This window comes from Dermacentor andersoni, chromosome 9 (assembly GCF_023375885.2).
Source record: "Dermacentor andersoni chromosome 9, qqDerAnde1_hic_scaffold, whole genome shotgun sequence".
In the NCBI taxonomy this organism is placed as follows: Eukaryota; Metazoa; Arthropoda; class Arachnida; order Ixodida; family Ixodidae; genus Dermacentor; species Dermacentor andersoni.
In genome coordinates, this window is record NC_092822.1 from 12,890,348 (window position 1) to 12,916,225 (window position 25,878).

A 25,878-nucleotide genomic window follows, 5' to 3' on the forward strand; every position below is an offset into this window, starting at 1 on the left:
TTGTGTCTCTGAGCACTGCTGTCATGGCTACACAAGATGTCTTGGTGGCTGGTCACGCAACTTCACCCACAACCCTAATATACTTATTGCAGAACACCTGATCACAACACCTTAATGCAACAGGACTCGTGAAGACCGATACAACTGTGAGCACCACTAAAGCTAATTTCACTGTAACAAAAGCTTTAGACTGCAAAAAGTAAAACTCTACTGTATCTGGGTTCAGCTAAATTCCAGCCGTAAATCTCTATACACTGCCGCCTATACTCACCATGTGCCTCAGACACGGTCATGAAACTCTGTTGCAGTCATTTGCACAGCATTTATTTCCTACAGCAAGTGAACAGGTTATGAAAACGGGTCACGCATGGCGAAGCCATCTACGGGAGGCGTTTCGGCATAGTGCTGCTTCCGCTCCCCATTCTTGAACTGCCTCTCCCGCTCTCGTTGCATGATGACCACTCGTGCACGCTGCAAGAGACATTTCAAACAGGTGATCAAGGTTAACCTTCTCTCGGCAGAAAAACCTGAAACCAGGAGTGGGATTTGCAGTAATATTGTGGGAAGAGATTCAGCCATTTCTTAGGACCTTGAAGGCTCTTACGAAAACAAATATTTAGGGATTAAAGTAACATTATATTTGACAGCTAAAAAAGTGTAAACATTGTTTTTAATAAAAAGCACATCTTTTTTGTGTTGCATGCAAACGACAAAGGCTTAGCGAGTCAACCACTGCAAAGCTCCCTAACGGGACTGCATTTGCTTGACTTCGGACTTCACAAATTTAGTAGGCAGATGTCCAAAGAAAGTCCACTTAGCTTAACAGAAAACTAAATCTAGGGATGTTTAAAATTATCCTGTCAAGAGATTTAAAGGTTTTGCAGGTCAGTTACGAGCCCTACTTGAGAAGGGACACAGTAGGTTGTAATAGATATTGGTATCCAGCGTAAACTTTCATAGCAAGATTACAAGGAAGACCTGGCAGCATATGTCAGTCCTGCCGCTATGGTGCACACCATAGAAATGCTGGGTAATACATGAATTAGTCTAAGCTTTAGTTTCAAATAGCCTTCTGTTTTAGCATTATTTTAACCTAACCTGACACTATAAATTTGTTGTCAACAATGATTAGCCTTTAATTCCTTCCATCATGCTATTTCTAGAACAGTGCAAATAAAGAAAACAAACTGTTTTGGACATCAGAAACAATCACCCAACGTGATTATTCTTGCTGAAAACACCATCTAGACCTAGCAACACATACTCAAAATGTTGTGGCGTGCTTAAAAAATTAGTAAAAATTGTCATGCAATGATTTAGTTTTGAGAATAAACACTGAACTGCTCTGAAGAAACACTGCGGGTAGTGGCCACGACAGTTGAAACAAAATGACAGATTTAAGAAGCTGTGCGGCGATTTCTCAAAGTCATGTTAAATTGTCTGAAGATCTACATATTCTCATTATCGCATTGACTGGACAACTAAGTGCATTTGCCAAATCTCTCTCTACTAGAAATCTTGGGATGAAATTTAGCATGTTGGCTAGTTGTGCCAATATCAAAAAGCATTATATTGGATGTCTTATCAAATACTAAGAAAATAAAACGTAGTACAGACAGGAAGTCCTTCTTTGGCAATACAATTTTGGTCGATGCATATCAACATGCTTGCCTCGCTGACTGGGTTACCGAAGATATGGAAATGCGCAGCCCCCTTTGGCACCATCTTGCTGCATGAGTAACTAGTGAGGATACATTGGTATTATTTCAGTATTGCACTTTGTTGCTAGTGCAAAGTTTTGAAACTGAAGTAACCATTAACATGCAGTCCATTTTTGTTTTCCTTTGAAGAGGACACCCAAGTAACACAAAAACATTCCTAAAAGAATGTACCGTGGTTGGACAAGGCAACACAAGATGTCACTACCAGTGCTGCAATGCCACCCACATATCCAGTTGCTTGGCTGAACAAGCCAAAGCTCTAGCTAGTGCACTTATGAAGTTTTAAAACTAATTACTTAGAGACGTTTTGCAACTGCGGACCTAAATGTTGCCAGAGCAGAGGGAATGCCACCCTGTAAGGAATTCCAATACTACAACCTGGCGATATCTTCAGCGCAATCTTGACAAAAGTGTCACCACCAGGTGGTGGGGCCATGATTGGTAGCATATAAGGGGTATGCACTGAGCTCGATCCACGAGACGGTGACAGCGTCACCGGGGCAGCCACGCCATGTTTACGGTCACGTTGGTTGGAAAAATGTCGGTGGTCCTTCTCACGTGAACATCTGATCCCATTCTTTTAACCCGCCATTCGCATTGTGGACTTATGCAGTTGCTGATATTGAACAGGTCTATGTACAATGTTTGCATATCCGGACAGGCTACGCAGTGTGGCCAAGCGTCAACTGAGCTTCAATGTCATAGTGAACTGTGCTGTGCTTGGTTGCAGCAATCACACAAGAAAGAAGCTTGGTGATAGCAATATTGCTCAGATTGGGTTCTTCTCAACACCTGGTCATCTATTTTTTTTCACTACAGCCTCAACGTAAAAGAGCACAGCAGTATGTGTGAGCATGCCTCTGCCAGGCCTGCCTTGCAGGTGCACTGTGCAGCCAGCACCTCGCCATCTTTTTTTACGAGAAGCCATGGTGCGAGTGGGTTTTCATTGAATGAATGTGATTGACAGACCTGGGAGGGCAAAAAAAAAAGTTGTTTTGGCAAGACCAACAGAATTGACGCAACATAAAAATTACAAAGGCTGCGTGGAATCATACTGTTTAGTTCTTGTTTTTTTTTTTCAGTGAAGCAAAGTTTAATGCTACCTTTAATGATGCAAGTGATCAACATGCAATAAATTCCATAATGAAGGCGATCATCCTACGTGAGCACTTTGATGTACAGCCACTGCATCCAGCCGCCTGTCAGATCATTGTGGCCTTCCATCGACTTGTAGGCTTTCAATTGCTTGCGGGTCACGAAGCTCATTCCATTCACAAGGTAATCCTTGATGTCTAAGAGATCCACGCGAGGCAGTAGTGCGATATCGTGCCATGCTCATCATCTTTGAGTTTCAGCTGGTCGACACAGTCATACAAGTGCAGCTTGTTTTCATAGTATAATTTTTCTGGTTAAATCAACCAATGCACGTACGCAGTTAAGTGCATTGTTAACGTAAGACGTATCGCTCGATAGCCAAGTCAGAAAGGCAATTTGAAAAGGACAAATGGTTCGTGCGTATTGGTAGCTGCTTGGTGACGCAGGCCTGCTCCCATAGACGCCGCGAACTTGCGACCGAAGTTAAGTATAAACCCCATGCAAGCAATCTTGCGCACGACAGTGACAAGCGATGCAATGGAGATGGCCATCGCATTCGCTCGTCGCCTACAAGTCGTACCCCATGCGAGCGAGAATTTCGAGCGATGTCTCCCCAGTGTTGCTGGCACGAGGGCAGCAAATACACGTTGAACCTAGCATGACTCATGCTTTATTATCTTAAGTTGATGTATTTTACTGTAAAGAGCAGCATAAAATATTTCTGAAGGTCCTGCAGTAGGTTTTTATTCTTGCATGTATAAAAATTCAATTGTTTGCTCGGTCCGTACGACAATCAGTAGTATTTGAGTAACGTACACTCGGCCACAAAATATAACGGACCATGAAATTTGAGAAAACGCTGAATATCTCCGCAGCCTCACAACGCAGCCTGGTATTTGCATTATAGGTATCGGCTAGAATATGTTAACATTTTCATATACAGTTCTAATGGCTACTGCTACAAGCTGCTTGGAAACTGAACGTTTCCTGCGATCCCGTCGTCCGTAAACTTTTGTGGCCGGGTGTACATCCAGTTCAGGCTTCGTGCTATTGGCTAGTCGCTTATAGTACTTCCGGACGAGTGACGAATTCTAGATTTGCAGAACCGAGCGATTGAGTGACAGGGCCGAGCGATCTGCTCAAGCGGCGGCCAGACCCGTCGCTCGAAGCCGTGGCTATCGCGCACAAACTTGCTCTCATGGGGTTCAGCCTTCAAGGTGGCCTCCGCGGACGCCGCTATCGCTCCTACCGGATGACGTCATGTGCATACCCCTTGTATAGTCTCCATTCCATATTACCGCAGGAAATGCATAAGAATTGGCTATGGCAACTGATATTACACTACGTCTTTGACGCATTCTAGTGTAGTGCTGTTGGGTGCACCAGAATCAGGATCTGAAACACTAGAAACATTTTTACGATTAATGCATTTCAGGTATCCAGTGTTGCGAAAGATGAGGATTCGCACGCGCGGTATTTTAGATACGATATTCGTATTTGTGCATGCATGTTTTACACTCTAAGAAGAGTTTACACCCTTTGGAGTGCCCCTTCTGCTACACAACAATAATCGTCATCTGACTTGATGTGTTTCCTTTCTTTAATGCTGCGAGCCCGGTACTTATCAGTAACGAACGGCATGCGCGTTATCAGCATGATAGCATTCCCGACAGGAAATTAGCGGGCGCGGCGTTTTCAAGAAAGGAAACGCATCAAGGCAGATGACGATTATTGTGCGGCAGAAGGGGCACGCCAAAGGGTGTAAACTGCTCTTACAGTGTAGACTCAAAACGGTTGCACCCTTTGGGGTGTATACTTGTCGCACAACAATAATCGTCATCTGCCTTGCTTGCGTTTCATTTCTTGAAAGCTCGGCGCTCTATACTTTCCTGTCGAGAATGCTGTGTCACGCTGATAACGCGTAAGCCGTTCGTGACTTGGAAGCACCGGGCTCGCAGCGCTGAAGAAAGGAAATGCGGGCGAGGCAGATGATTTTTGTTATGGGACGAGATAGGCCCCAAAGGGTGCAAATTTGAGAGTAGAATGGCAAAGCCCGCAGTATATCGCGCACGATGCCATTAAAAAATCTTACGGAAAAAACTAAGGTACACACACAAAGTACCGAAAATTATCGCTCGGGAAGACGTCCAGACATGAGCTTACGCGCATGCGACCCTGAAAGATGAAGGTAAATCGGCAGTAATCGCCGGCGCACTCGCCTGCTTAAAACCGTAGATACACTCTTTGAAGTCCTCGTTTTCCGCCGCGCACTTCTCTTGAGCTCTATGCGCGCCGTAGGCCTCCTGGCAGAGCGCTAGCTGCATGGACAGCTTCTGGCAGTTGCGGTTGCTTTCTCCTTCCACACAAGCGGACACCAGGTCCGTGAAAGGTGTGCGGAACAACATGGTAGTATGGGCTCAGGCAAAGACCTGAAACATTAAACGTGTCGTTGGTATCCTCAAAGGCACTCAGGAAATTTCACCACAGAACACCTATATGTCACCGGTGGTTGAATTAAGGGAGCCTGCCAGTTTACCCGACCTTGCAGTGTCCCTGGTGTCCCCGTGTCCCTTCCTGCGCCGATCAGCGAAACACCTATATCGGCCTGGCTCGGCTTTGCGTGGATGGTCGGGACAGTGGCTGCGCCTCCTACGTCGTCTACGTGCCGTCTTTCTACTGGCCCGTTGTTGCTGGAATAGAGGAATAGTCTTATTGCAGCTGGAATATGGGATTGAGAAACCGCTAACTAGGCAAAACGATAAAATAGTCACTTGCTGTCTAAAGTTTGGGTACACTATTAGCTTTCCTTAGCGCGCTTCTTCAAACATGGCGTCCTTAACGACTTCAACCGCCTTGTTTCTCAAGTCGTACCTCTAGCCGTTTCATAGAGACTGGGCGCGCATTCGCTTTTCCTTTCTTCGCGTTTCGCCAGGAAGCGAACCGACTCACCGGCGATGAGCTCCCCATCGAAGTTTGGCAGCCGTCAATGTGTTTCTCGGTCTACGTCCTACAATGGAACCGTAAATGGGTGCACAACGCAGCTACCTACCTCGAGTCCGACGAAGCGGTCCACTCGCAAGTTGTTCAACGGCGTCGTCGCAAACGACCTAGGTAAGCGCTTCTGGAGATTCTTTACCAGTTGTCCCTTCCTTGCAATATATTTTATGAAGCACGATTTATCACACAGGAGCCATGCCTGAAGGCACTTGCTTGTAACGTGTCTAGCAACGTTTGATTGACTGTTTTTGCGTCACCTGTTATTGCCCGATCGGGCAGTTGTCTCGCACGGCGGTTATATAAACGATTGCTGGAACTTTGTATTTGCCACCACAACTCAGGTGTTCAAGACGGAAGCAAAGTTTTCAGCAAGTGTCCACGCTTAGTTGTGAGGCGGCTGACCGACGAAGAGGTTCTTGCCGCCACTGGTTACTCTCAGTGGAACGAGTCGGCGCCGGTACAAGGTGAGATGAAGTGGACTGCCGTATCGAGGCACCGCGCGAATGCTTTCAGTCTTTCGCCTTATGGATGCGTGTGCAGCGATTCGACCAGGCCGCCGAAGTTTAGGTCGTGAGGACCAGTAAGTGCGACAGGTGTCGCTAGCGCTTATGACAGGTGTCGGTAGGGCAGCGTCTCTCTATCAGATTTTTTCTTAATCTTTCGGTCTTTTTGACGTTTTTCGGATGATGTTTTAGGCGGCGCACATTGCTCTGCTGAGCACACACATTTTTCTTTTGGCTCCAACAGAAATGAAGCAAATATAAAAAAGCGCATATGTAATTCATGTGCACATCTGTTAAAAGGGTAATAAAATACCTTTCTTGAGAAACAAAATGCATTGTGATCGTAAGTGTCAGCTCCCTCATCAACTAAGGTCGAAAAATGTTTCTTTTGTTTGCAATATGTGCACCACGGTTGACAACGTGCATATTTGTTAGCACTTCTGTGATGGATTAAGGATTGAGGCATGCACGGTACGTGTGGCTGTAACAGTCGCTGACCCTCGACAATGCTTATTCTAACTGCTGCCTGATTGCATTTCACCTTCTTTTTTCCCTAGCTAACAGCTATTTCTTCCTAAGCAGTTAAGCAGCTCTACATTAATATTTATACATATCATTGGAGCCACAATCACTGTGGCTCATATGTGAGCAAAGTGCTCCTAATTGCACTGGTTACATTGGTACACAGTTGTCTTCAAGCAGCCTTTTCCTTTTTTGAGCATATTACACCACACCGATGTTGTTTAAGTTTTTGCATTCTTTAAGATTTTTCCAGCTTGAGAGGCAGTGGTAAAAAGATTTTGTTGCATTTCAAATTGCCTTGCCCAATTCATAGGCTCTAGAGAGGTGTGACACGATCTGTATATTGTGTAAGATTCTCACTGTAGGACTGAAGAAAATGTGAATGTATAGGTGTACAGGTGAAGATTACAGAAACATAAAGATTAGCTGGATATTTATCGCAGATTGCAAGACAAATGGCCCAGGAAATTTAGTAAGATGTGAGCACTCAAGACAGCATCATATGACACTATACAATCTGTTGATGTGAGTTTTACTGCAAATAGCAGTTAGAGAAGTACTGCCTACATGAAAGAGCAGCAGTGATGTTGAGACATATATAGTTCACATCTATTTCACGCGTCATTGAAAACTAGTCCACTGTAGGAATCGCTAAAGTCTGCAGGTAAATTTTTTCATTGCAGCAAACTTGTGCAATTTTGTGAAATCGTGGCGCAATTTCCAGGGTAGCTGTTTCTTTCGAGCTGTCGCATTACAAATTTCAGTTCCTTGTACATAACCACACAGTTTAAAACTTTCGAAGACACTTTTAAAGCCTGCATGTGACGCGCGTTGATACTGTACCTTGCAGACAATAATTATTTCGATTACTCAATTGCTATGTTTCTTCTTTTTACATTCGTGTTAGAACTCAACTCTTCTTACTTTTGTTTATGAAAACATTTGTTTATTGGTCATAATGCTCTCCCATCCACCAGATTTGTTATCGGCAGCTTATAGTTGTCCCAGGACGACAAGCTAAATTCTACGTTGTAATTGAATTACACACTTTTAACTTTGCCTACACAACACCCATAACCTTCCCTCTATATCCACAGAACATAAACAAGGTGATTTGTTTATTCATTCTGAGACACCACATGTGTCTTGCATAACGCATGAAAATAGGGTGAGAATGATGGTTCCCACATATTTGTATAGCTTATTATTAATTTATAAATGCTAAAATTTGCCACACATTGCACATAACACTCCCCTAATTTGAACTAAATGTAAACACATTGTGACGTAGTCTTTTCTGGACATTGGGAAACGTAGCAAATAGCAGCCGTGTAACTCATTCGAGCATTTCATGAAGGAATGAAGAGGTCAGAATGCAGAATCTTGCAGATGTGCTTGGCATGTTCACAACTAGGTACTTTGCCTATGAATTACCATAACATTCCCCCTATTTTTACAGAGTATAAGCAAAAGTAGCTCAATTAATTCACCAAAGAAATTGGGGAAACTGATTATGAATGTCGTGTAAGACTTGAAAAAGAAAAAGAAGAAAAAGGGGGGAAGTAATTCATTTGCAAAAGTCATAATTACACCAAAAACTTGACAGTTTTGCCACACATTACATTTAACATGACCCTCTGATTTTGCCAAATGTAAACTGGGTGTAATGTAGAATTATCTCAAGACACTGGGAAACATAGCTGATAATAGCCATATAAAGGTGTCAAGCGCTTGCTTAAGAAATTTTTTGCAAAAGGTGTAATTATCTGTCGCACTTTGAAAATTTGCTTATGCATCATGCTTAATATGCTACTGAAGTACTAAAGCGCCAAACAGATGACACAAGAAGAGACATGGATGAGCGCTTATTAACAACTGATGCTTTATTGTCAGAAACACGCAATATATACGCATATCTGGCAGCGCAACTCACACGGTGTCGAAAATCACATCGTAGCCAGGCGAAAAGCGATAAAACGATTGTAAAAGATGTCAAACCTCGAATGAAAGATTACATTTGCGACAATGACACGTGGTGTATAGGGCCAAAGGACCATAAATGATAATGGTTACGTGATACACAAAACACAGCTGTAAGGGAGTACCCCATTGGAAACTAAAGGATTCATATTTTTCACCAAGTGCAGGCGGCGCACCAACATGTTAAGTTCTAACTAAGTGCTTGTAAAAAGGACATTTCACTTTTATATAGTATTTTTGGCGGTTTGCTGATGCATTCCAGGCCCTTCCTTTTAATGTGGAAGGCTTCATTTAGCTAACGGGCAATGCTGTCTCGACTTCTGTCCAGAACACTGGTATCTCTTAGGCGAGGCTTGCACCCGCACTCTTTGTAATGGATGGCCATATTGGAACTAGTTCCTTTTTCCTGTTCATGTTCTTTTAGCCTTTCATTTATACATCGCCCCGTTTGTCCAATGTAAACCTTTTTGCATGAGAGCGGAATTTGATAAACCACCCCTTCCTTGCAATATCGACTGAGAAAAAATTGCCTATGGTGTACCACAGGACTGCAAAAATACTACCACATCACAGGAGTTTCTTGTTTCGAAAAGATCTTCTATGTTAAGTGAACTTAAATGCTTTAAGAGAAACTGGCTAACATGACGTTGCCAAGATTCACATTCGCTCATGATACACCGGAATGGAACTTCTTCTTTGTGGGACTTGGTGGTAAAAAACATGCCCAAAGTCTCGTTTTTGCACTAACTTATGGCATTTGCAGTCTTTCCTAGTTGCAGTTCCTTGCAGAGGGACATAGCCTGAGATTTCACTCTAGCCGGCTTGAGGCTTGATGTGGCGAAATTCTTTTCCACATCTCGGCAGGCCTTTTCCTTGTAAATTCCTTGCGGGACCACAACGAAGCCTCCTTCCTTGTCAGCCTGTAAAAGCAGCAGGCCTTTGTCCTTGAAGAAGGTGACTACTCTGTTAATCCCAGACCGGTTGCTCGAGGTTTTCTTCGAAACTGTTCTTGACAGAGCGTCTACTCCTTCCAGTGGGCACCTTTCCTGGTCTTCAGGTGACACCTTCCCAGCAACACGCCTATTCAAAGAAAGTAGTTCATGCGCTGCGCAGCGGTTTCAGGTTCGAGGCTGAACTTCGGTCCCTTTGCCTGAACGTTTTCTGCTTCCTCCGTGACTTGTACTTGTCCCAGGATTTTTACAGCACCACTGGCCTTCTTGTCTGGGGGCTTGGGTGTGTTGTTTAACATATGTCGCCACCAGAATTCCACCGTTTGAGCCGCAAGCTTCCTGTATTCCTGGAATTTCTTCTCGGCAACCCACTCAGGATAATTGACGTGATATGTAATGCGGAAATAGTCGAAAAAGAGCCGCACTTGCCTCCACAATTCTGAACGTACAATCCTACACACCCGCTTTACGTGCCCGTAGGAAGGCTGAATGGCACCAAAGAGGGCGGAAATTTCACCAGGGATCGGTCCCTTCTTGAGGCAAAACGAGATGTCTGGCGCGGCATGAAAACCATGTGATGTTGGTGACGAGGGCTACCATATTTGACGTAGGGGAGGAAACAGTCCCGGTTGTTTTCTCAGCCCCTTCAAAACTTGCTACATTGTGCACTCGTGTTAACAACCAAAAAACAGAATGCGTGACCTGCGGAACCGAGCATACCGATCCACTTGTCATTTGCAAGGAAGGGGTTGTTTATCAAATTCCGCTCTCATGCAAAAAGGCTTACATTGGACAAACGGGCGATGTTTAAATGGAAGGCTAAACGAACATGAACGCTCACAGGAAAAAGGAACTGGTTCCAATATGGCCATCCATTGCAAAGAGTGCGGGTGCAAGCCTCGCCTAAGAGATACCATCGTTCTGGACAGAAGTTGAGACAGCGTTGCCCGGGAGCTGAAGGAAGCCTTCCACATTAAAAGGAAGGGCCTGGAATGCGTCAGCGAACAGTAAAAAATACTATGTAAAAGTGAAATGTCCTTTTTAGAAGCACTTAGTTAGAACTTAGCACATTGGTGCGCTGCCTGCGCTTGGTGAAAAATATTAATCTTTTAGTTTCTAATGGGGTACTCCCTTACAGGTGTGTTTTGTGTATCGCGTAACCATTATCATTTATGGTCCTTTAGCCCTATACACCACGTGTCATTGTCGCGAACGTCATCTTTCATTTGAGGTTTGTCATCTTTTACAATCGTTTTATTGTGTTTTGCCTGGCTACAATGTGATTTTCGACAATGTATGAGTTGTGCTGCCAGATTTGCGTTTTTATTGTGTGTTTCTGACGATAAAGCATCAGTTGTTAGTAAGCGCTTGTCCGTGTCTCTTCTTGTGCCGTCTGTTTGGCGCTTTAGTAGTTCAGTAACATGCACCAACTAGCCCAACAAAAAGTTCTGCTTGAATGCTTAATATGCCTCCTATTGAGAATTCAACTTCGTGGCATGTTAAGTTATTTCGGGGCATTGTGTAAACTTCCTACAGGGTTTGTAAGTACGCTTGTAACAGTACATGTCACCCATTCTGTGCAACCATGGAATTGCTACCACCTTTGCTGCTCTCAGGGTGGCAGGGAAACTTTGTGAGAATTTTAATAATGCCTCTACGTGGCCAAAATATGATGGTTTAGTAATTGTCATTTAGTCATGAATTAACCAACACACATCAAACATTTTCTGTGTATTACCGCTTATACTTGCCACACTAACTTTATGACCATATATAGCCTAGTTATATAGGCAGTACACCTTAAGAGGAAAAGTCACAATGAAATTAGGCACTGAAAAAATTCAGTGCTTCTTCGGTGTCTTCCTTTATTGTGTCCATGTTTTTTCCAGTGCACTACTATAACTAAGTCATGAATTACCAAATAAACCATCAGGACGTCTTAAGCTCAAAATATAAACTGTGAATGATCTAGTTCTTCCAAGGCGCCATTAAAACAAGCATATAACATTCTTTCAGTGCTTCTAGTCACACTAGTTCCTTCCCTGTAAAGACTTCCCTGTAAAAACTCAGAAATGCAAGCATTGATGACCTTGAACGAGTACTTGCTTTACATAGATAAAAAGGTGCTTTGATGGAAATGTGACAGTGGCACTATGGGGCCCTGAACCACCCCTCGGGCTTGGTGAAATAACATAGTCTGCGGTTAGCATACGCTGTTGTGAACATCTCAGCCAAGTTCTGCTGTCGTACGCGGTCCATGGAGCTTGCAAATGGAGCGTGAAGTCACCTTTTTCTCAAATGCTCTCGTTTCAAAAACCACATGCTCCTCGCCCTTTTCTGTGTGCTCTATTTCATCATAAAGCACACCAATACGCGGCTGCTGTTGGTCGGTGTGCTCGGCTACACCACGGCCGCCGTGAGGTGCCGGCACGAGTCCAGTGGTTAAGCGCACTGCGGCTTTCTGAGGACAGCCGCGTTTGGCTTATGTTTAGCGCGGCATAGGCACCAAATCGGAAATTTGGACTGCGCGCCACGGTGACGTCTCCGCCATAGCCTTCGCAGTGCAAGACATCGGAGGAGGAAGGGGAGCACAGCTGAGGCCGTGTTTGATTGCCGATAACTCTGCTTCTGCTAAATGCATTGAAGTACTTTTTGTGGCAAAGTGGTTCTGAAATAGCCTATCTTCATTTAAAGTGTCTTTCTCCACTTCGATAAAAAGTGGTTCAGGGCCCCTTTAAATGAACTGTGTGGTCAAATTAAGGACCTAATGCATGGTGGTAAGCACAAAGTGGGTGGAAAAATATTTACAAGATGTACTTAAATTCAGCTCTAGCACTGGTCCAGCATGCCAAAACCATAGCTCAGTGGTTGTTGATATCAGGTGTCTTGTTGCAATATTATTTGTACAAAATCTAAATGTCCAGTCAAGGCCAAATTGACAAAAACTAACCGCATCACTGACATGAGTATTATACCTATCTTGTACAATGCTTGTTGGTGCAGCTGAACTGGGTTTAGCATTGGTATAGCCAGCCTTGCATTTATTATTGCAATGGCAATTATGTGGATGCTCAAAGTGCATTTTTGGCTCCACTGCTGCTGTGTCCAGACAGTTGGATTATCTCCACAGATGTGGCGTGCATTTGGTTGCAAAAACGACCAAGCAAACTGGACACACCATAAGTGCTCTGCTGAGTCAGCTTGGGGGTGGGTCCATGGCAGCGTCCTGCCATTTGCAGCTGGCATGAACATTCTGTGTGCACGCACCATAAGCGCTCTAGTGTTTCTGCTGATCTGCTGTTTGTATGCACTGGTCTGTGTGGAACAAACAGTAAATGTTAAGGTAATGTTATCTGATCTTTCACTGGACACTCTGACTAATGCCAATGGTTCCCCCATCAGTCTCACCTTTGCACCATCGAGCTGTGGGGCCTGCAACGCCACTGGTGGTGCTCCTCATGCCAGCATTGTGAGATGCCTCGTAGCTGCCAGGGCGTTGTTCCTTCTGCCCAGCAGTAGTTGCCTTGCATGCTGTGGCTAACATGTTGCGGCCACATATTATTAAAATCCTGTTCAAGGAGTTCAAGTGCAATGCAAAACCTTGCTATCGCTGTCATGGCTTCGTGCTTTGGCTGAAATTGTCAGATTTTGCTCTGGCTGCCTTTTGTAGGTTTTCATAGTTCCCTAATTGTAAATTGGTTTCAATCTGGCATTGTTGGCCACCAAAGGCAAACACGTTATGCAAAAGTGTAAGTAAAACATTCCAGGAACGTCACAACATATGTATTTATGCCAAGACAGGACTTAGTTTCAAAGAAAACTTTCTTCGAAAGGGTGATGCTATATCTGACCAAGCGTAACATTGTAGCTATAAAGCACATCCTGATCACATGTTTGGAATGATGTGAATAAAGGAAGCATTCTTTCTCATGTTCTACAAGGATAATATGCAATTTCATCCTGCATGGCTGGTTAGAAAACATTCAGCAGTATTGCTACAAGGTGCATTTAGTCCCTTGAAAGCTACAAGAGTCTTAAATAAGCTTTAGTTAAATAAATTGCAAATGCCTATACAATGTGCGATGAATTTCACTTCTGCCAACCTCCATTGCCTTTCTGCCAGAAAACTCAACCTGGGCCACAATATCGTAGCGATACCCATTCCAGTGTTATCCTTTTTGCATTTGGTCAGTGGTCAGAGCAATGCTCCATCTACTTTATCACTGGACTCAGCTGGCTGTGAATGGTGGGTGATAAGAATAGCATAGAATTGCGTGGAAAGCATTGCTGCAAAATGTGGCTCTGACTACTTGAGAAAATTTTTTTTCACAGCTCAAGTTGCCTAGGAGAAATTGGGTGATTTATGTGGAAATTTTTGTACTGTGCTGACAGTCTCATTATGCTCTGCCAGCCACTACTGCCAGATCAAAATCTAGGGCCACACACAGATGGCGCCACAAAGCAAAATTCGAATGCTGTTAGTGGAGTTTTGACAGGTCCGTTGTTGCATGCTTGACACTTGTATTGGCCTTGGTTAGTACTGATTGCTATGGGCTCGAAAGAGGAAGAAAAGAATGCTTGTTTTGCATGGTCGTGCATCAGCCATACCAGATTTTGCTGATTGATGCCTCTCTTTCAGAATATGAAGTGGAGGATGTCCTGGATATAAAGAAAGAGAAGGTACGTAGAACCTGCAAATTGTTTTTGAAGCTGGTAAATTTCACTTCACTTACGACCACAGTGTCAAACCAAAACTTTTTCACCTTCGGTACAGTTCAGGTTCAGCTCTGGAGCAAAGCGGTTCGGAGCTTTGTGAACCGTTTTGTTCGGATTCACGTGGTTTTTGTAGAAAAAAAATACACTCGCGCGCCTCTGGTTTCTGCAAAAGTGTTTGGTACATCTGTAGAGACAAGATTGCTTGAGTTAGAACTACTGTGAACTGTTTGTTTTCATCAGTATTAACTGAAAGAAATTCTTAAAAATGCACTCATGTTTCTCAAGAACAATTCCAGACACAGTGTATTGCAAAGGCCATAATTAATCCACATAATATAAATTTCTCCTACACATCACCCATACTATAAATATGCCCTCTATTTTCACCAAATGTAAACAATGTGGCCCATTTAGTACACCGAGGACATCTGAGAAACTTACTATGAAGCTTGTAAAATGCATCAAATAGGTAAAAAAGAAACAAGGATTCAGTAATTATTTGCAAAACTTATAATTAAGCCAGAAGCGGTTACATTTTTCTCACAGGTGCCTGCTAACATGGCCCCTTGTTTATTTATTTATTTGAGGAGTACTGCCGACCTCTCAATGGGGCCTTAAACAGGAGTGGGTTATAACACAAAAACAGATTTGGAAACAAAGAGAAACAATTCTAGAAGTGCAACAGGAAAATTTGCCAAAGCAAGTCCAATGCAGGTACTAGGGAAAACGTGATTCACGCACAAGTACAAGAAACTGAAACGCTAGAAACTCGAACACTAGAAATTATTCAAAGTCAGAATAGCGGCAACAGACATCTCTTGACAAACATCTCTGCAATTAGTGAACATACCATAATCAGTGCAAGATAAACTTGTAAAACATTACGCCTTGCGAACACCGAAAGATACACATGATGCCAAGCAAATATTTTTAGCACACTGAAAAAGTACTAAAGAATAAAACGTAAATTGAAGAGTAGTGCGCGTGCGTTGAGCGAGGCCAGATAGGGGAAGGGGGGCATGTACATTGAAGTAAGGTCAAGGGGATTGTTGCCGCAGCTTTGGCATGAACAACTCAACAGTAGTGCAGTTTATTGTATCAGCAGAAAGAGCATTCCATTCAGTAATGGTGCGCGAAAAAAAAGGAATTTTTAAAAGCTCGTGTCTTGCAAGCTCGAGTCCACTGAATATGAACTTGGTGTCAAGTACAGTTCTCTCTGGAGACTGGGAAACGTTGCATTTAACGGTGTTAACACTTTCGAGCACTTGCTAAAGAAATTCGTCCAAAACATGTAGTCAACTGATGCTCTTGAAACTTTGCTCACACATCACCCATTGGATGCCCCTTATTTCTTTTAAAAATGGTATTTTTTTGTGGCGCGTCGTCTTCTTTCGGTACTGTCAGAGTTGTCGGACGATCCCACCGCTGTTACCAGTTGTAGGAGTTGTCGGACGATCTCGCCGCTGCCACCAGGTCGTAGGGAGGAACTTGGGAGGAACTAGACGTACAGGGTTTACTTACAGATATCTATAGTAGAACAAGATACATTCGACAGTCTAGCGTGACTCCCAAATGGGGCCCGCAAGACGAAACATACAGCATAGGAGTACGAAGCTCCAAACACACTGACGAGCACGCAGCTCACGAGCACCTCGCAGAGCACAGCTGCTTATAAACACTCCATTGGTCCCTAGTTCCCTACGTGAGGAAAAAAACATCAGTTCACTGCCGATTCGCAGCGTCAAACGTCAACGCAGTCGACCCGCCAGTTGTCCATTATCTTGAGTCTTGAAAGGCGTGTCGGTTCCCCGAGCTGACCAGGCACCGTAGGCGAGCCACCTTTCAGCGGGAGGGCACACACACCCATACGCACTTTGGCTTCCCCGAACCCGAGTTGAGCGCGTCCCCGTAGCCAGGTGGTCACGCCTGACCCCAGCCGGCACCTCTAAATTACAGAGCTGGCTTCCTCCTGTAGTCGCCGATTCTTCGAACGAGGCGCATGGTGGATTAAGGAAGTTCATGGTCGGTTAGCGCTGTTGTCCTTGCTGGTTCTCTGAAGGGCGCCACCACCGCGGATCGATCAGAGCACCTGCAGCGGACTGAGATAGTTTTGCAGAGCACTACCTCTGCAGGCCGATCCTAACAGTACATGGGGCAAACTTCTACTTTGCTCATAAAAAGCACTTGTAGAGCTCTGGCACACTACAATAAGTAATTTACTGCTAAGGCTGTAGATACCCTACTTAGTTCAAACTTACTGTAATGGTCATCCATAACACAGCTTATATCTTTCTGAATATAGATTTGCTGCCATTTTCGGTATTCCCAGGGCAGCAGGCAAACTGTGTAAGTGTTTCTTATAACGCCCCTACACAGGTAGAAAATGAGTATTTATAAATTTTCATTTAAAGGGACACTAAAGTCAAATACTAAGTCAATGTGGACTTAAAATAGCGTTCCAGAAATCTCTCAGTGCTTGTTACGTGCCAAGGAAAGACTTAGTTTATGAGAAAATTGTGTCTGAAGGGTCCGTATACCTTTAGTGCAATTCAAATCGCCCTCCCCCAAGTGAGGTGTGGAGACGCCATCACTGCCCGTGTCGTCTGTAAGTACAACTGGGCTTGACAGATGGCACAACAGTTTTCTACACAAAACGCAAACGTGTGGCCATGGAGAAACCAAGCCAAGACAGTGTTGTATTCGCCACTGAAGCTGCTCTTGGTCAAGTGGTGTCGACCATTTGGGAATCCCGTGACATCACATGGATGTGGCATTCTCTGTTACTTGGAGTTTGTGTGAGTTTTGCAAGCCAGCAAAACCAGTGCAGTGCTACGTGATAATGAAACTACTGAAACGCGAAAGTATAAGCGGCGCAGAGTGGAGAAAAGGAAACCTTTCGATTGCCCACAAGGTTGTCTAGGGTATTGTCAATGAGTTCCTTTTTCTACAGCTCAAATAGAATTGGACACGTAGCTTTTTCTTTTGTCTTATAATGCAATACCATGATCTTTTTATTATGAGTGGTTGACAGAATTATAATGGTGAGTGCCTTCATCATCAGGCCAGTACTTGAATGTCCCGGTGGAGTCCCAAATCGTGTCTCGGATTTATCTCAATTTCTCTTACTAAAGCTCTATTTGTGATATTGAGGCCTTAGACATTCTCGAGCACCTAATCTATCACTTCAGCTTGACTTAATATTTGCCTTTAGTGGCCCTTTAGGTCCCTAATGTGTCCCTCCCCCTTTCCTCTAAATACCAGGGTCTCTACCAACCGGGAAAACCGGGCAGACCGGGAATTCTCAGGGATGTTGAGTAGTCTGGAAAAACTCAGGGAAAACTCGGGGAATTTTTGCCTCTATCAGGGAAAATTAGCTGTAATTTTATTGAAAGGGTCGAAAGTTGCGGTAATGCTGGCTTGAGTAACAGACAAGAATCGTAATGAATCGTCTTTAACACCCTGCCGTTGGCTGGAAGAGTTGCCAGTGTACAGTCAACGAGCAGCTTTCCGGATTCCTGATAATTTAGACGACTTCGCGGCACCACCACGTACCCCTAGAGCCAATGTATCAGAACGTCTGAAATTTCGGACGCAAGAACTCTTCGCCGTCCGATTTTCCGGACATTTTGCCTTGACCGCAGGTCCGAAACGGCATTAAGCAAAGCCACCATCGCTTCCATTTTGGTTACCTTGCCGCCTCGAAGCGGCGCTCTCACACGCAGATCCACTGGCAGCCGTAGCCGCCGCTGCGGCAACGCTAGGCCTAACTGCTTCGACGTTCACTATGAAGCTTCTTGTCGTTGGGTACAGTGTTTTTTATTGAAAGAATTCGCGCTATTAGTAATGGCACGGACTCCGCCTTTGTGATCCTCACGATTGGCTTAGAAGCTTGGAAAGCACGTAGCGTTGCATAAGGCCGGTCCCCGAAAGTCAGTTTTGCCTCTGTACAGAAATGTCACTTGGAGAAGCATACACAGAAGTATTGCAGTGAAGCATAACAAGCGGGGGAAGGGGTTATGCTTCGGGACACAGCATGTATTCCTTAATTATACACGTGTGCACCTGGTAATTCCTGTCACAGTATGAGCACCGATATGCCTAATATGTGTACCGACAGGCCTTTAGAGTGTTTTCGAATGTGCCTGTGGTGGTTCGAGCCCTTAACGGCAGTAAATGACATGAATTTTTTTTTCCAACTGGCCTATTTTTCGGACGTTTTCGCGGCCCCTAGGGAGTTCGAAAAATCGTACGTGGACTATGCAACTGGCCAAAAAGCTGTTTCAAATGATCCATGGGGTGAACGAGTGGCGAAAGGAGGACAAGAACAGAAAGGACCTACACACTGAGGAATGAACGGGAAAGGAAGCGTGCTGCCGTCGTTTTGAAGGAGCTTGAGCTCAAAGAACAAAGTGTTGGCTGATGCCGAGATGCAGGTGTCTTTCATTCAAACCAAAATAAAGCAGTGAAACACAACACTGAGGCATCGTGCGCAGGCTGAGAGTATGTCAGGACAGTTGAGATTGACTTACGGGCTGTTGAGAGAGGATCTCAATTTTGACAATGTTCGGGCCTCATACCACTGAGCTTGCTATCAGTTGATAGAAATAGCTCATAATCGAAAATATTGGCTTCTGTATGCATCTCGTTTTTCTTCATATTTGACAATGTCCTACTCGATATGCTTACTAGAGAGTGACAGCATCGGGCGATATGGTTTCGCCCGTCTTGACATAAAGCATAGTTTTGCATCACTCAGGGAATTTTGCAAAGGCATTCAGAGAAAACCTGGAAAACTCAGGGAATTTATAGAAATGTCAACTTGGTAGACACCCTGAAATATAAACTTGGCGCATAACTTCGTTCTTTCAGGAGAATGTGAAAACAAGCGTATAATGTTTCTGAGTGCTTCTATAGTCGCACTAACAGCTTTGCTGTATACAAAGCAGATATGTAGTGCGGACAGTGAACAGGACTCTGTAAACACTGTGTGACATATTTAGTGAAACGGACTGCTAGTTTAGTTGTGTATACATGTTCATAGCTAAAAATGGAGTTCTGAGCACTTGTCTAGTTGTCTCGCTTGTCCTGTCTTATTTTTGTGCTAATTTCTTAGCTATAACATTTTTAGCGCCATGAATAGAGGTCTCTGACATACAGTTTTTTTTCTGGTATCTATTACATGTTCTATCCTGGTTTTCCTCAGAAGCGCTTGCACAATCTTCTTCACAAATGCAAAGTAATGTCATCTTAACGCTCTAGAGAGAGCCTACAATTACATAAACTTGCGAATAATAGGCAAGCACCGTGAAACACAGCCCGCTCTTCCTCTTACTTGATTAAAGTTGTTGCCGTCTGCATTCTCTGCATGTATTTCACCTCAGCAATTATTGGATGGAAGGGAGGTGTGTACACCCAGAAGTCGAGGATCTGTATAGGTTCCATGGTTGCACCTTTTCTGAGTAACATTTGTTCGAGTGCGATCGACTGCGAGCTAGAAACTACTTTAGTAGGTGTTGTTGTGAGTACGTTTCGGTATATAGATGATTATCCTGTTCTTGTCGATGCTAGCAGGTGGATTGACCTGAGGGTGAATGCACTGAAGGTTTTCAAAGTAAAAGGGTCGGGGTTGAAGTTCACCTATGAGGTGCCTGAGGAGGGTTGCATACAGTTTTTGGACTTGAGTATTTACTTTGATGATATTCATACGTGTTGGATGTACTTCCCACATAGTGTAATATCTGTTCTTGACTTCTGTTTGGGGCAATAAAAGGTAATCAAGAATGCTGTTGGGGTCTCCTTTTTTAAGGTGGCACTTGAGAAGTCTTGCCCACATTGCATAGAGAAAAGTTTTGTAAAGCAAGTTGAGTGACACAAGCTGTCATGTTTTCCTGAGGACCACTAAGCCTTCTTGGGTGAAAGGGTGCCGCAAAAAGTAAAGGCAGAAGTGAGAGGTTTGGAGCCACACAGGAGTAAAAAGAAAGAGCTGATTGCCAGCATTCCCTATCTTCACAGTGTGTCCTGTTGCCTAAAAAAGGTGGGGCTTGGTACGGGTGTAACATGTTTTTTTCATTGAACAGCAAGCTCAGCAAGCTATGCGTGGAAGTGGACAAGAAGGTAGTAGGAGAAGGCCGAAGCATTTGTGGGTGCACGATCGAGCACCGTGGCAGTTTGGTCGAGTGCAGCAAAGGGTGCTGTGTATAACATTCTGTTATCTTGTGGGAAATGTTATGTTGGGCAGGCGGGTCATTGTCTGAATAAACTGACCTTTGCAATGGTTTAAGGGCCCCTCACCAGGTCTGGCCATTTTGAGCTGACAAGCACAGAGCATACAGTGCGCGCTAACGATCATGTTCGCAATGAAACACATTGTTATGTGCCATGAAAAGGCCTGAAATTTCAATCTTAATGCTGTTTTCCCACGTGGTGACCGCGCTGCAAGCTAGACGGGGACGTACTCGTGTCCTTGCACCTACATACTGCACCTACATAGAGTCGGGTTGAAGATTAATATGCAGAACACAAAGATAATGAACAATAGCCAGGCATGTGAAAACAAGAGTTCAGGATCGCCAATCAGCCTCTAGAGTCTGTGAAGGAGTATGTTTACCTAGGTCAATTACTCATAGGGGACAATGATCATGAGAAGGAAATTTACAGAAGAATAAAATTGGGTTGGAGCGGATTCAGCAGACATTATCAGATCCCGACTGGAAGCTTACCATTATCATTAAAAAGAAAGGTGTACAATCAATGCATTCTTTTGGTGCTGACATGTGGGGCAGAAACTTGGAGACTGACAAAGAAGCTCGAAAACAAGTTAATAAAGGGGAATCAGGCATCCACCCAGTCGTAGCAATTGCTAATATGGAAACTTATACGGGTTCTCGAAAGAAAAGCCTTGTAGTTCAAGAAAGGTTTGTCCTGGTCTGAGACTAGTCCGAGACCACAGCCTTTCTGGGGCAGCCGCTCTATGATCTGAACTAACCAGGCGGCTAGCAGATGGCAGGGCGAAGTCGCATTTGTCAACAACTCGAAGCAAAGGCAAGAGTTTGACGTAATAGTTCTGCGGGAACCCGCAAGGTGGAGTGAAGTAATTAATAAAGGGGAAATCAGACATCCACCCTGTTCTTGCAATTGCTACAATGGAAACCCATACGGGTTTGAAATCCTTAAAAGATGAGCCTCGCAGTTGAATTGCGAGGCTTTTCTTCCAAGAATTTCGCACCTGTATGGGGTTCTTGCATACTGAAAAGATTTTGCGCCAAAAAACAACACACACAAGAAAGACGACGACACCACGGGCGCTACTTCAACTGTTTAATGTCGTCGTCTTTATTGTGTGGGTTGTTTTTTGGCGCAAAATCTTTTCAGTATGCAAGATCACCAACTAGCCCAGCACTTAACTCTCCTAAAGTATGGGGTTCCATTGTAGCAATTGCTACGATTCGTTGGACGTCTGATTTCCACTTTATTAATTACTTCTCTCCACCTTGCGGGTTTCTGCAGAACTATTACGTCGAAAATAAGTTAAGGACCACACAAAGAGCGATGGAATAAAGAATGTTAGGCATAACGTTGAGGAGACAAGAAGAGAGCGGTGTGGATCAGGAAGCAAACAGGCATAGCCGATATTCTAATTGACATTAAGAGAAAGAAATGGAGCTGGGCAGGTCCTGTAATGTGTAGGTTAGATAACCGGTGGATTATTAGGGTTACAGAATGGGTGCCAAGAGAAGGAAAGTGCAGTTGAGGACGGCAGAAGACTAGGTGGGGTGATGAAATTAAGAAATTTGCAGGCGCTAGCTGGAATCTGCTGGTGCAGGACAGGGGTAATTGGAGTTCGCAGGGAGAGGCCTTCATCCTGCAGTAGACATAAAATAGATGATGATGATGTACCACAGAGCTTCTTTGAGGGGACAGCTGTGTTCAAACTTATCATTACAGTGTAAGGAATGCGACTGTGAACCTATGTTTGCTGAAATAACAAGGTGGCATGAGAAATAGAAGAAGCAATTTTATAAGGAAATCGGGTGAAACGTATGTCGCAAGGCCATCCATGACGCTGAGTTAGATTACCTGGATGCCCATCACTGAGTTACGTAGCAACTAAAACGTTATTGAACTTTTTATTTGTACCAAGTGTAGTGTTCAGCGTGTCTATAATCTGTCTGTTTTTCTTTTCGTTAAATTCTCAGTTGAAAGTCTGTGCTATGTCTGTGTTTTCTTTCCCTCCATCTATGTTATTTTGCGCTGCCTATGCTAAACATTATTGTTGACTTAATAAAAGAACCCCCATGTGTCTTTTTTACCACTCACTTGTGTCGTCCCAGAAGGGCATAAAATGCAGAAGTATGTCTGAGGCCAAGTTCATGTCTTAGCACAGTCTAGTAGACAGTATTTGTGCATACCAATGCTTTGAGCATGAGGGCGAACTCTTAATGCAGCATTCACGTCAGCAATTATCGTGTGACCAGCTGCAGCTAGCGACCAGAGGGCAACTCACTGCAACCAATGTTCCACACTGGCAAGTGGGACTTGTATGTCCCCACTCCAAAAATGTGTTGCAATTGGTGCTGTTCATGTGTGTTCGCACAACCATCACCACATCAAATAACCGTCAACATAATCCATTGTCGTGCACCATTGATTGGGTAAGCAGCAAGCGAATGAGCTTAAATGGTAATACAGTACAGCCTCAGCAACTTGCCTGTGTGAATGCCACCTTTCTAGTATCACCACCTTGCTCCATGTTATGGCTTCTATTCTCAAGTTGTTGCTGATTATGAAATATTACCGAAACTTGGAAAGGCATGGTTGTTCTGAATGGAGCACATGGATTGTTTGGTGAGCTACAAAACTTTGGGGCACTTAGTGTAAAGGTGTGAGAAAAGTTCAAGGGGTGCTTGCCTCAGTAAAGGAAGGAGCAGCTGCCTGGCCGTTAGCAATCTTGCCCAAAGCATACTCGCTCATTCTTTTTCTTTTCTTCTATTTTTTCTCTTTTTCAGGGTCAGACGCGGTTTCTCATCAAATGGAAGGGCTGGAGCGATATCTACAACTCCTGGGAAACTGAAGATGCAGTGCAGAATTGTATGGCCTTAGTACTAGAATGCTGTGTTCGGACAAATTCTAGGTTTGTAGCTTTTACTATCCTGTATTTGTTGCAGCTCAGGTTGTCTGCATACCTAGTGGGTGTTTCAGCTTAAATATGACCCGCCATGGTTGCTTAGTTGCTTTGGTGTTGTGCTGCTAAGCACGACATTGCGGGATCAAATCCCGGCCACGGCAGCCACACTTTGATGGGGGTCAAATGCAAAAATGCCCGTGTACTTAGATTTAGGTGCGCATTAGAGAATTCCAGGTGGTTGAAATTGATCCCGAGTCCCCTTCTATTGCGTGCCTCATAATCAGGCCGTGGTTTTGCCACGTAAAACCCCATAATCTAAATTTTTTTAAGCTTAAATATGCTTAGGCTATGGATATACAATGATACAACCTGCTTCCAGTGACAGCCGAACTTAAATCATGTGCATTATGCGTGTGATACTCTACACATTAGCCTAATTACTACTACTTATTTATATTTACCATACACAAACAGGACATGTATTCTCGCAGTGGTGGCACTAATTTTATAATTCGTTTCATAAATTTCTGACTTGTGATACTTATGTTCTTAGTAAAATTAACACGTTGGACATCTCAAAGCACCAATCTGTCACCTCAAAAGCACTTAACATTTGCCTCTAGCGTCCTGAATTTGCGTTAGTATGAGGTTTCGGGTTCAATTCCTGACCGTGTCGATTACATTCTAATATCATTATCAGCAGCAGCAGCCTATTTTTATGTCCACTGCAAGACGAAGGCCTCTCCTAGAGATCTCCAATTACCCTTGTTATGTGCCAGCTAATTACAAGTTGCATCTGCGAATTTCCTGATTTCATCACCCCACCTAATTTTCTGCTGTCCTCGACTGCGCTTCTCTTCTCTTGGCACCCATTCTTTGACTCTAATGTTCCACCTGTTATCTGCCCTATGCATTACATGGCCTGCCCAGCTCCACTTTCTCTTAATGTATACTAGAATATTGGCTGTCCCAGTTTGTTCCCTGATCTACACTACTCTCATCCTGCCTTTTATTGTGCCTAACATTTTTCATTGCGTCGCTCTTTGCAGAGTGCTTAACTTGTCCTCTAGCTTCTTTGTTAACCTCCAAGTTTCCGCCTCATATGTTAGTACCAGTATAACGCAATGATTGTACACTTTTCTTTTCAATGACAGTTGGAAGCTCCCAGTCAAGAGGTAGTAATGCCTGTTGTATGCACTCCAGCCCATTTTTATTGTTCTGTAAATTTCCCTCTCATGATTAGGGTACCATGTGACTAATTGACTTAGATAAACATGCTCCTGTACAGACTCTAGAGGCTGACAGGTGAACCTAAATTCTTGTTCCTTTGCCAGGCTATTGAACACACTGGCCTTTGTCTTCTGCATATTAATCTCCAACCCTACTCTTACACTTTCTCAGTTAAGGGCCTCAATTGTTTGTTGCAGTTCATCCTGAGTGTTTCTGAGCTGGACAGTGTCATCTGCAAAGCGAAGGTTGTTGAGCTATTGGCCGTTGATCCTCATTCCTAAGCCTTCCTAGTCTAATAGCTTGAACACTTCTAAGCATGCAGTGAATAGCATTGCAGAGATTGTGTGTTCTTGTCTGACCCTTTTCTTGATAGGCAATTTTCTACTTTTCTTGTGGAGGAACAAGGTAGCTATGGAATCTTTGCAGATATTTCTGAAGTTATTCACGTATGCCTCCTGCACTCTTTGATTATGTAGTGCCTCCATGACTGCTGGTGTCTATACTGAATCAAATGCCTTTTCATAATCTATGAAAGCTATACAGATAGGTTGATTGTACTCTGCAGATTTCTAAATTACCTGATTTGATGACATGGACGTGATCCATTGTAGAATATTCCTTCCTGAAGCCAGCCTGTTCTCTTGGTTCATTGAACTCAAATGTTGCCCTTATACTAATATCAGTAGAATGCAAAAACACTCACGCACTGAGCCTTTGGTGCACATATATAAGCACAGGCAGTTAGAACTAACCTGAAACACTACGCTATAGAGTCTCTCATTCTTTCATAGCACCTGTGTTATACCCCTAACAGATGGGCAAATTTAATGTCACTATGAGAAAGTGCACTTCCTTGTTAATGTCATTCAATGGCTTTCTCACTTAAAAGGTTTAGTGACACTTGTTGAAGGGCCCCTCACCAAGTCTGGCCATTTTGAGCTGACAAGCACAGTGCATACAATGCGCGCTCACTATCGTGTCTGCTAAAAATTACGTCACTATGCACCGCTGAAAGAGCTGTAGTTTCAAACTAAATGCCG

The 25,878-nt window shown here is 43.8% G+C and overlaps 2 protein-coding genes across 4 annotated transcripts in view; one reads left to right on the top strand and one right to left on the bottom strand.

Annotated features, from left to right (window-relative positions):
• Positions 1-302: 302 nt before the first annotated feature.
• Positions 303-5,473, bottom strand: ND-15 (NADH dehydrogenase (ubiquinone) 15 kDa subunit). The gene is made up of 3 exons (XM_050174775.3): positions 5,358-5,473; positions 5,036-5,245; positions 303-471 (listed from the first exon to the last, which is right to left on the bottom strand). The coding sequence occupies exons 2-3, from the start codon at positions 5,219-5,221 to the stop codon at positions 349-351; spliced, it is 309 nt and encodes a 102-aa protein (XP_050030732.1). The 5' UTR covers positions 5,222-5,245; positions 5,358-5,473; the 3' UTR covers positions 303-348.
• A 39-nt stretch (positions 5,474-5,512) lies between these two features.
• LOC126527043 (histone-lysine N-methyltransferase SUV39H2-like) overlaps positions 5,513-25,878 on the top strand; it is a 92,203-nt gene continuing 71,837 nt past the window's right edge. For 2 of the 3 annotated variants that reach the window (XR_008611635.1, XM_050174758.2), the window contains exons 1-4: positions 5,513-5,927; positions 6,155-6,277; positions 14,408-14,448; positions 23,490-23,614. Coding sequence is in view for 2 of the 3 variants with exons in the window: in XM_050174758.2 (XP_050030715.1) it covers positions 5,771-5,927; positions 6,155-6,277; positions 14,408-14,448; positions 23,490-23,614 (446 nt within the window). In the remaining variant the exon portion in view is untranslated. The remainder of the gene's footprint in view (positions 5,928-6,154; positions 6,278-14,407; positions 14,449-23,489; positions 23,615-25,878) is intronic. The other variant, XM_050174759.2, reaches the window with a different exon arrangement.